The sequence below is a fragment of the Cupressus sempervirens genome, chromosome 2, assembly GCF_028749045.1.
Source record: "Cupressus sempervirens isolate cs-2001-9-10 chromosome 2, ASM2874904v1, whole genome shotgun sequence".
Taxonomy (NCBI): Eukaryota; Viridiplantae; Streptophyta; class Pinopsida; order Cupressales; family Cupressaceae; genus Cupressus; species Cupressus sempervirens.
In genome coordinates, this window is record NC_143119.1 from 777,485,639 (window position 1) to 777,497,659 (window position 12,021).

General features: G+C 36.5%; 1 protein-coding gene across 4 annotated transcripts in view; it reads left to right on the top strand.

Annotated features, from left to right (window-relative positions):
- LOC149575779 (beta-amylase 2, chloroplastic-like) overlaps positions 1–11,779 on the top strand; it is a 187,433-nt gene extending 175,654 nt beyond the window's left edge. For 2 of the 4 annotated variants that reach the window (XM_089815568.1, XM_089815567.1), the window contains 4 exons: positions 5,015–5,275; positions 6,500–6,718; positions 6,793–7,012; positions 10,976–11,779. In XM_089815568.1, the coding sequence (XP_089671694.1) occupies positions 5,015–5,275; positions 6,500–6,718; positions 6,793–7,012; positions 10,976–11,004 (729 nt within the window). In that variant the 3' untranslated portion in view covers positions 11,005–11,779. Of the gene's footprint in view, positions 1–5,014; positions 5,293–6,499; positions 6,719–6,792; positions 7,013–10,975 lie in introns of all 4 variants that reach the window. The other 2 variants (XR_016360233.1, XM_089815569.1) reach the window with 2 other exon arrangements.
- The last annotated feature ends 242 nt before the right edge of the window (positions 11,780–12,021 follow it).

Here is a 12,021-nt window from a genome sequence, read left to right on the forward strand (position 1 = left end):
AACTTAAACTAAGTTATTCTATTGACCTTGACTATATTTTTAGACAAGACATAAAAATATGCATGCTATTCAAGGTTCATTAAGGGGGTCATATAAATGAAAATGATTATGTGGCTATGAACCTGCTTAGGATACGTGCACTAAACTATTGATAGTTATGCCTTGCAAACAAGATTTTTAGATATGGGAGAATGAAACAACTAACCTAAACACACAAACATTAGTTTCTTGCTGGCTAAAACATAGAATCTAGCTATTCAATTAAAACAAGATTCGAAAAGAAATAGCAATTGCAATAAGCCATCTTAAGGAATAATTCTTGAACCACTTTTCTTTTACTTTGGGGGATATCTTTAGTGGCTTATCCACTTCTAAAATGTGTTGCATTTCTATTGCATCCTAGGTGGCAGAAGTGAGTGATCAAGTCATAGAAAAAGTGCACCTAGATCAAGTTAGGTGGAAATTTACACCACTTGAGCCATTTTTGTAAGGCCAATTTGACCTAGTTGAGCCATCAATAGTGTGCACCCAAGCAAAAATGTTGTTCATCATTCCCACTTTTTGCTTGATTCTATTGATACTTATATCTTGGGCTCTAACTTTATCAAGAGTAATAAACTATTACAAGCATCAAATCTGTTTTCAGTCTAAGGCTATTACAACCTCATATAGTGCTAAAAGGTATTTGGTAAGTAAATATGTGGCTTGGTGATTAATTCTTCAACATGTGTATAGGAAAATGAAAAGAAGAAAGGAAAATTATTTACATGTTGACAAGAAGATCCTCTCAACAGGACAAAAATAACACAACTACATTAGTTTTCTCTACAACAAGGTACCACCTTTGTGAGTGGAGGACAAACTATCTTCACATGCCACAATCAATGTGATTTGATCAAATCATTAAATGGATATATAGAAATGGTCTTCTCAATTATTTTCAAAACTTCATTATAAGTCTCTAGGATTTGAATTTTGGTTCCCTGAACTGCAATATTGAAGAAGACCCAAACTAGTTTAAGGTAACTATCGTCTTAAATAGTTTAGTTTCATCTTATAAGTGTTCTTAGCTCTTAGAGTGGCATGGTTTCACCATATCATAAGACATTGTGATTGATGACAGTCTTCCTTGCAAACTTTTATGAAGTGTGGGGACCCATATGATTGAAGAAGAATCAATTCCTCCTAAATCAATGAACCCAATACCATCATTTTTTAAGCCTCTTATGTACTTGTGTCTTGGATACAACTTTCTACCATCTATTCGATCTTGGTAAAAATGTAAATTATTTCTAGGTAGTGTAGATCAGTGTCGAAAAACTTGCCAAAACCTCTTGACTCCCAATTACTCCCGAGTCAAAATGTGAGGCAAGTTACCCAAAAAACTCCCAAACAAGATTTTTGAAAAATTCATGGCAACCTTTTCCAAAAAACTCCCATGTAAATGCAGAAATTTGCAAGTTTTGTATTATAAACTCATTCATATTCATATAATTTATTCTTCTTGCTTGTATCTTAAAAAATCATTGCCCACAAACCCCCACAAGGGGCACTACTCCTTGAACCCGTTGAGAAATTTTGCCCCCAAATCCCAATGAGGAGCACTACCACTCAACCTCATTGGTCTCTCCACTCCCAAAATCACCGTTAGTAATTGGAATTTGTCAAACAAAAACACTTGACTACTATGAGGGGTGACAAGGAATCGAGATGTAACTCGAGTGAGCATACTTAGATGTTATTATTGTACTACTTCCCAAAAATATATCTTTAGATGAGGCAACTTCTACACATAACATGGCTAGTGGAAGTGGCATTATAACTCATTTAGAGTTGAACTTGTGTTTTGGTCTATGGTATGTTTTAAATTCTAATTCTGATTTATATATAATGGAAATTAGTAAATGCTCAACAAATTTAATAATGTGTTTTTGAAGAATATTTTTAAACATTTATGTGTATAAAATGTTAGATCAAATTGCCAAGTTTTTCTAAAGTTTTTGTTGAGTCCCAAGTGTTGGTGTTTTGAAACATCTCGGTTACCCCGATGAGAACAAGATACATCTAGGGGCAGCTACTTCCCATCTTCAACATACCCTTTCAGACACTAGGCCAACTATAAGGCTAGACCCCTCATCTACTTCAGGCTCTGCAAAATCTAGGCAGGTGTACCTCAAATTCACTTATATGGTACTAGTGCTAAAACATACACTTGAATCTAACAAAACAGATAAAACCCTTTAATCTTCTAACGCTTATGCAAAGATCTCAAACATGGAATAGTTAATAGGATGGCTAGAGAAATTGATAAGCTAAGTGAGGGCAACACATTTCAGTTCTTTCAACATTAACGGAAAAAGATTTTGATTAATGATGTTGAAAATCAGCACAACCCAAGTATGCAACAACAAACACATGCAACCTCCTAGCTGATCAGTCCCTTATCCATTGGGCAAAAGCTAAGTCAAAACATACAAATGGATCCTTGAGATATACTCATATATTCAAATATCTAATCCATCCATTCACCTTGTAAATAGACATCTATCTTCATAAAAACTCTCATACTTATTGTAATATCCTCGTGGTGAAACCTACAACCCTATCACGGTAAATAAGCATTTACTTGGCTCTTTGTTCCAATAGCAAACCTATCCAGACATGCAACCTTAAGGGATTGCAAATGAGTTTAAGCTCTTTGTTCTTAAACACAAAACATTGCAGACAGTAGAGGAAGGAGACGAGAATCAGAATGAAACTTAGAAAATGAGGCTTTGTATTAATCTCCTTGAAACCAATACATCATGGTATATGCCAAAACTCAGAATATACACAATAAACGACTGCATAATCTATTTTCTTCAAGGGAATTACAATACTGTTGTTCATAGCAGATAAATATGCTGAGAGTGGGTGGTATCACAGCAATAAAACTGGAGTCATCCTTGCGATCACAGTAGTAAAGACTGGAACCCCTTTATTGGTCTCTCAATAGTGAGAAAATTCCCAAAATTCAAACCCTTACAAATGAGAGGAGGAGAGAATATATAGACAAGAAGAAGTTTCTGGATCAGATTCGATGATGCCATGTGTCCACTTGAAACTCTTCCTATTTCTGTTGTTGAAATGTATCTCTTCTTTCTTGGTGGCCGAGAATCAAATCTCATCACAGCCAAATAACTGTTTTGCAAAATATCTCCTTAGAGTGATGAGAAAAACTACTTTATTGGAAAATATCAGATAAGCAGGAGCCTTTAATTTAATTCTCTTTGTCTTCGTCTACTCATGATCATGAAATTTTCAATTGTCTTTGCAATTGCCTTCGAGATATTTACTTTTTCTTTGGTGGTCATTCAAAATCTGATTTTATATGATTTTCCACCATTTCCCCTCTCAACTGAAAAATTTGATCCTTACTCGAAGACTACATCTGCAAATCAAATTATTAACTCATTCTATTCGACACCACATAGAACCATGCCCTATTCCTGCATTTTTTATCAAATATATTAGCCACCCCAGGTCAAAAACCGGCTGACTTTCCACGTGTCACGAAGTCACTTCCTCGCTTTCTCTAAAACTCACGCATCTTTATACAACGAGAAAGCGCTCACGTCGATCTTCAAACGGTCGACAGTTCCACAAGATTCACTTTATTTGAAAACAATCATCAACCTTATCCAATGAAATTTAGCTAACCTACCAAATGTCTTGACACTTTTCCGATTGTTCTGACACCTTTCCAACTTGGCAGCCCACAAGAGAAGTGACCTCAGCAATTACACTTGTCGTGCAGGCGCTTCCCCGCTTCATCTAAACTTCAAGCTTGTTTATATTGCAGGTAAGTGCTACCCGTTGATCTTCTCAAGATCAATGGTGTACATGTCTTACGTCCTTTAAACTTTATAAACTTCCTTTTTGACATCATTGAAGACATGTGTCACCAGGGCGCTTTACGGCTTTGGTTAAAATCCGCACATCTTCATGAAGCAGTAATACGCCCACTGTTGATCTTTCCAAGATCAATGATGTATAGATGCAATACCAGAAGTGACCCCACTGTATGATTTGACCAATGATATTGCTGGAAAGTCGCACGTGCTCTGAACAACTCTAACAACTTGAGACTTTTGCAATGTAGTAAAATGAAATAACATCATCACATGCTTCGTGGCGCAAAGGCGCTTGCCCGCATTACATAAACTTTGAGCAACTTCATCTTGCGGGCATGCGCTCATCATTGATCTTTCAAAGATCAACGGCTGGCATAAACACAGTACTATAGTTAAGACTTTTTGCCAAATGCTTAGGAAAATAACCATGGTTAAGGCATTGCTTACAATGAAGTGTTTTTATTTCGCAAAAAGTAAATAAAATAAATACACAAAAATGAAGACTTAGGATAAAGGCTTCCCGTGCGATTTAATTGAAATATTGCTTTCTACTATTTTGAGGGCTAGGGCACCAAAACAAGGGTTTATGAAATTTGAAAGATTTCATCTAAGGTTTTAACAAATTTCACAAATCTTAAACACTGAACTAGGGTTTTTTCATTGTAAGGTGTAACAAAATATAAAGAGTGAAAAACCAGGCCAACACCAAGTTTTTAAATTCTTCGGGTTGGCGAGTTATTGCCAAGTCCAGTTTTTCAACTATGGTGTAGATTGTGTCTCTTATTTCTAGGTAGACTTGCAAAATGTAATAGCCTGCTCCAATGGAAGGTAATGTTCATGGTGAATCCCGATGAGCAATCTAGTCAATCAAAATAGCAATATCTGTAGTAAATCATTATTGTCCTTGCAATTTAGTGCAGGTTGGCTCTTTTTTGAAATTTGGCACTAGATTAGATTTATAATTTTATTTTTTAAAAGTAAGAAAAAAATAAAGCATGAGTCATTTTTTTCTATACATCAGACTGTTCTGACAAATTAAGGATTGTGCATTCAGATTGATGGACACAATAAAGGTTGCTGGTATTTTCTGGATTTCAACATATGCTTATTTCCTTGTGCAGTGTTATGATAAGTATTTGCAGAAAAGCTTGAGAAAAGCAGCTGAAGCACGGGGACATTCTTTCTGGGCCAGAGGACCTGATAATGCTGGTTTCTATAATTCTCAACCTCGTGACACAGACTTTTTTTGTGACGGAGGAGATTATGATAGCTACTATGGACGCTTCTTTCTTCATTGGTATTCTCAAGTATTGATAGAGCATTGCGATCGTGTTCTTGCTTTTGCAAACTTTGCATTTGAGGGCACCCAAATAGCTGTTAAGGTAGCACAAACAAAGAGGTGTTGTCTGCATCTCAGTATAAAGTTTTATAAACGTTAGTAGGATAGAACTATTTGAAGCTCCCTGTTCTATTGAATTGATTGGCAACATTTCTGGTCTTGTTATTATTAATTTATAACTATCATAGTTAAACCTATAACTTCAGCCATGAATCCAATACCACAAGAATTATTACATAAATATCTAACATTTATAATCCCTTTCTGGGCCCTTCATAACAAGACCCAAAACATAGGATATCAATCTAATAATAGTGAAATATTAGGCTAATCTGACATTTTCAAGCATAGAATTATCAGATTAATATTCAACATTTGAGTGGTTGCCGCTGGACCCATCATAGCAAGACACAAAATGCTCGGCTTCAATCAAATAAAGTAGGACTTCCATTATCAGATAAATATTTGATATTTCAGGTCTCAATATTGGACCCATCGTAGCAAGACCCACACATTTGACATTGATCTATCATCTTATAATGTAGGTTTCACTTTCCCAATAGTTCTTATCCCATTATGTGTCAATGCATAGAAAGATTGTAAAATTGAAAATCCTTTGTTGCCAAATAAATCAGAATTACGCCCTGGTTTGCTCTTTACTTAGGATTGGAGGAAACGAACTTTCATTAACTGAATTATAACATACATCACTTCCTTCTTTCCTACTGATTCCCAATTCCAAATTTGTCATTTTAACTAGTATAGATATCTTAAATAAATCTATCTAAAGAAATGCTGATAGATATCCACTACAAAATGATTAAAATTTAATTTACTACACCCAATTGATGATTTATATCTCCAAAGGTTATAATTTTAACAAATATTTTATGTGGTGTTTATTAAATTATTTTTTAAAATATTTTTTGTTTATAATAAAATATAAAATTTTGACGTGTAGATGGTTGTCAAATTTAACCTAGAAAGATAAAAGTTAACATTAACACACTTACACCATCCCACTCCACCGTTTCTGCCATTGTAGAATGCCTATTGGCATTAATTATAACCTCCCTCGATCTAATTTCTTCAGTTGAATAAGTTCTCTATATCACATGATTTGCATTTTCAAATGATTCGTGTTTGTGTGCATCTAGATCTTATTCATGTATTAAAACGTTGTGCGATTTTCTCTTGGATAGTCCTCACAAATGTTAACAATACAAACTGCTAAATACTAGCATGTAAATTCATCTGTAAAAATCAGGTTTCAGGAATTCACTGGTGGTATAAAACTGCCAGTCATGCTGCAGAACTCACAGCAGGCTTCTACAATCCGTCCAATATGGATGGCTATTCCCCTATTTGCAAAGTTCTTAAAAAACATGATGCTATATTTAATTTTACTTCTGTTGAGTTGCCTAATTTGGATCATGCTGAGGGGTTCCCAAATGCAATGGAGGATTCGCAAGGTCTTGTGTGGCAGGTGAAAACAAGAAGCTGTTTCAAATTCATTGAAATATTCTGTATTTTAAGTGTTCTGAACCATCTTCTTTTCAGGTTTTAAATGCATCTTGGGATGCTGGCATATGTCTTGCAAGTGTCAATGCTCTCCCATGCTATGACAGAGACAGTTACAATAGGATACTTGACAATGCAAAGCCAAGGAATGATCCTGACAGACGGCACTTTGTTACTTTCACATACCTAAGGCTCAGTCCTACTTTAATGGAGAGAACATACTTTTCTGAATTTGACCGCTTTGTGAAACGGATGCATGGTAAGGGAATCTATTCTTATAAACTCAAGGACCACCACTTGCTGGAAGAGAAAAAAAATACAGAATAGGTTATCATGATTATGTTTTTTTAACTCTCTACTGATTTGTATTTTGGTTTCTTGTCACGTGTAGAGTTTAATAGACTGGGTGGATACTCAGGTCCTTTCTTCAATAATTCATTACATTAAATTAATAGTGACAAACTATCACTCAGCATCTGGTTGCCATTTGTAAAAATTAATAAAATTACTTTGGAGAATAGTTAGATGCCCATGTGATCAAATCCAGATAAATCCTAATTTGTAAGGCAAGTCATGTCACAAAACAATCCATTTATCGCTACCTCCTGCATAGACTAAATCTGCAATAGAATACATGTTACGACTTCTACAAGTCGGAGTTCCACAGTGTATCATGTGATACAATGCCATGTGATATGATATTTCAAGCTGCATGGTTGAGGAGATATTCATTGATCCATGTTTGATGGAATGTTGGTTACTTTAGATTGACTTGAAACTATGTAGCTGAATCCTGAAAAGTCATATCACATATTGTTAGGATTTGTCATGCAATTACAACCAGGTATATGCATTTGCCACTTGATTGATTGAAGGGATAAGCCGCAGCCTATAGAGGGGACATTATTTTTCCCCTAACATTGTATGCCTTGTAAATATTGGAAAAATAGAACAGCAGAAACAAAACATAGAAAGAACATAATAGAATGGCACCCGCGTCTGCTCCCGCTTCCGCTTCTGCTACCGCTTTGTCTGATTGGGTTTCTTCCTTTGGCAAAGATGTTGCTAGATGTGAACACCAGTTTTCTCCTGCCCTTTCTCAAGCGGCCTTTAGGGTAGGGTTTCGCCCTTTGCCCATGGTGGGGGGCGGCCCCTCTATAGCGTTTTGGGCTAGGGCTTCTCCTGATGTTCCTATTGGAGAGGCTATCCATTCCCCAGGAGCTGTGGGTGGTTCTGCCATTTCTTATGCAGATGTGGCAGCCTATGAGGTTGGTCTTGGTGGTCAGGCTGTATGTCCAGGGCCTTGTGCTGTTGTGCCTGTTGCTGTAAGTAACCCCATTATGATCAATCTAGAGTCTGATGTTGTTGATAAGATTTCTTCTTATGTGGAGGACTTCTCCTCTACAGCTGCCATTGTTCGTTTTAGGGGTTTTTGGCCCTCTTTGTCGGATTTGCATGCTTAGATTTCCAAATTTTGGGAGCTTATCATTTCAGATTTAGTCCAGATTTTCCCTATGGCAAGGGGTTTTTTCATTGTGAAATTTGCTACTGCTAATGATCGAAATGCCATCCTTCGGCATGGTTTCTCTTGGGAGGAGAGGTTCCCCTTGATGGCCAAACCTTGGTATGTGGATTTCGATCCATCGATTGAATCCTTTAACAAGATTCCTCTGTGGGTAAGGTTGCCTAATCTTCCCCTTCACTTATGGCTGGACTCTGTCCTAGAGGCTGTGGGGGAGGCCCTTGGGGATTGTATTCTTGTGGAGATTGACTTCCCCAAGGGGCTCCTAGAAATGATTAGGCTGGCCTCTCCTAATGGCTCTTGGATTTAGCTTCTTGATTATGAGGGAATTCCCTTCAAATGCAGGAAATGCCATAAGACCGGCCACCTCACTGCGCATTGCTCCTCTGAAAAAATTAGATCGAAGAAGTCACCTTCTTGGTGGAAGGGGGTTTCGAATGATCACTACACGGTTCAAAAAGCTCCTTTTGTTGGGGAGGGACTGGGTGTTTTTTCTTAGGATTCTTTGGTGGAGGATTTTGTTACTACTTCTAACGATTTAAATGTTACTCCCACGGCAGTGACCAATACAGTTGTCCCTCCCTTGGATGCTGCAACTGTTGATATGATTGTTGCCCCGCTTGCGGCTCTGTCTCAAGTCGGAGTTGTCCCTTCTATTGATGTGGTCCATATTCCAAGTGGTGGTGGTATTTCTTCTCCTGCTACGAGCATTTTGGGGGCGATTTGTGGTGTGGATGACTTTGCGTGGCAGAAGGCTGCTGGGTTGGTGGAGGATGGATGGACAACAGTAAAAGAAAAAGAGGTTAGGCCCTCCAATCCACCATTTGATGTCTTTACGTTCTCAAAGGACAAGACCAAAATGTAAATCTTGAGGCTCGGTTTTCTTAACCTGCTGCTCACTTGTTTTGTTTGAGGTTGTCCCTTTTTGTTTGGCTATCTTGGCCTTTTTGGCTTGTTGTTTCTTTGTAGTTTGACAGGGTTCAGGATTTGGAACCATGGGGTTTCAGGATCCCATTCAAAACCTGTTAAGGTGGTAGTAGTGCACTGTGTTATCTATGAGGCCACCCTAGTCACCTTGTTTTTGGCAGGCAACCTATTTCACCCTTAGAATGGTGTAGTTTTTGTTTGGGGTTCATTGAAAATTATTTGATCTGTAAAAAGTTTTAGGCCCCCTTCAAAACCTGTTTTTCTTAATAAAAAACAAAACAAAGAAAGAAAGAATTTCCAACTTAATCTTATTGAATAATAGATACAAATTTATACAATAGCTTGACCCAACAACATTCCTAAATGACTGCTAATTAGATTGACAACAAACTACTTCATGATTGACAACACACACACAAACATGACAGCTAACTGAATCTTATAGACACCCAACTCAAACAAATCTACAATAAGAACTTGATTCAAACTAGAACTCTTTGACTCACCTAAACTAAACTTGTGTTGCCAGCAACTCAACAAGGTTTGCCACACGTGCAACAATTATTATTGACTACTGTTGGAACATTAACTCCAACACCCCTACTTAATGTGACAATTAAGGAATCATTATGTAGAAACTATACTTTGAGAATATGTCATAGAGAAGTAAGGCGTTCTCATAGTTATGCAGCTATCATCCAGCTTCGAAACACCATTGGACACACCATCTCCACATGAAATGTCTCATAACCCTCATAAAGGTACGATGCCAAGCTTCCAGACTTTCAGGTCTCCCCGAACTATTGGAGACACTATCTCCATATGGAATGCCTCATAACCCTCGTAAAGGTATAGCTTCTCCAATCCTATTGCACCTCAAACTATTCAAGCATCCATCTAGCCTCTTAACACATCTTTGCCTATTTTCAGAGCATAGACTTCTTCAAAATCAAATAAATTTATCAATAAAATCATAATCATCCAGTGGTTCTTCTCCAGGCCTCATCTTCTTAACAACTTCATCTCTAACAGACAGAACTTAATAGAAAGATGGCTCTGATACCATATTGGAAAAATAGAACAGCAGAAACAAAACAGAGAAGGAAAGAACTTCCAGCTTAATTTTATTAAATAATAGATGCAAATTTATATAATAGCTTAACCCAACAACATTTCTAAATGACTGCTAATTAAATTGACAACAAACCACTTTATGATTGACAACACACACACACACAAACTTGACACCTAACTGAAACTTATGGACACCTAACTGAAACACATCTACAATAAGAACTTGATTCAAACTAGAACTCTTTGACTCACACCTAAATTAAACTTGTGTTGCTAGCAACTCAACAACATTTGCCACGTGTGCAACAATTATTATTGACTGCTGTTGGAACATTAACTCCAACAGTAAATACATTACATAGAACAATAACAATAAAACAATGACCAGTAGGAGTAAGTTGTTGTAAGGAGTAAACAAGAATCTTTCTGTTTGCAATATTAGATGGAGCAGTTCAAATTAATTTTCAGATACCATAAGCATTGTACTTTCAATAAGAAGACAATTTGCATCGCAATCCAAGTTTGTCCTATAATTATAAATGAAATATTGGGAACTTGTAGACCTGACATACCAGGCACTTTAGACAATGCCATTTGCTTGCAGAGGTTTTGAGAATACCACATGTTCTGAATCATGATTACTTGAGAATTATGTCACATTTAGAGATCCTAATCAATGTTGCACTGATGGTTTTACAGGTGAAGCAGTCCACTTTCAACAAGGATAGTTTCATCAGTATTTTCTGGCTGAGTTTGGAGGGATCGTGACAAAGTATGCATGTTGACAATTAATTTTCTTGTTAATATATAGAAATTCTCCTCAAGCTTCTTGATTTAACTGCATGTTTCACAACGAATCAAATGAATACCAGAGAAAACACGGGCTGTCAATAATTTATTCTTTAATTATCAGGTTGAAGTTGTCCACAATTTGAACAAAGAAAACTTTTTGAAATTTCCCATTTCTTATGGCATTGACCACTTGCATTTTACAATCCCAACATGGTCAAAAAAATTTGGGTGAGACGACAGTTATGAAACGATAAATGAGCAGATAATAACCCTTGGAAATTTATGCTCTTGGTTGTGCTTGTTGGAGAAATTGGAAGAGAACATGACAACATTTTATCTAGAAAAGGGTACAAAGAGTGCTACCTTGAAAAAACGAATCTATATTAGTATTAATCCATAAAGAAAATATTCTCACGTTAAATTTCTATTTTGTGGAATCTGTACCTCTCAGTGATGTCAGTACTGGAGAGACATAAGATGCTAACACATCATTGCGGGGAAGTGTACAAGATACTTTCGAACAAAAGATGTACATATCTGCAGTATATTTAGATGGGGAAACTTCTCAAGGAATTCACATAACCAAATATAGGGTGAGAGAAAAATGTAACCCATGTATAGATTGTTTAATCTTTGTTTTATATGTCCTCGATGTATAATTTGCAATCATGAACTTCGATGTTAATAAGAATTTTGCAGCCTTCAAATCTATACTCTAATTTAAACTAGCAGTAGCACATAAATAAAGGAGAAAATAGCATAATGCTTGAATTTCTTGATGAGGGAACTTTAATATCTGACAGATAATGTTTTATCCGACTTGAGTTGCATTAGATACAAGTGCGGCAAGGTTAGATATCCAATAAAACCATCACGAAAGAAGTACATAAAACATGTAGGTGCCAAATTAGCTTACTAGCATCTACGTACTGTAGTGATTGCTTGAACTATAG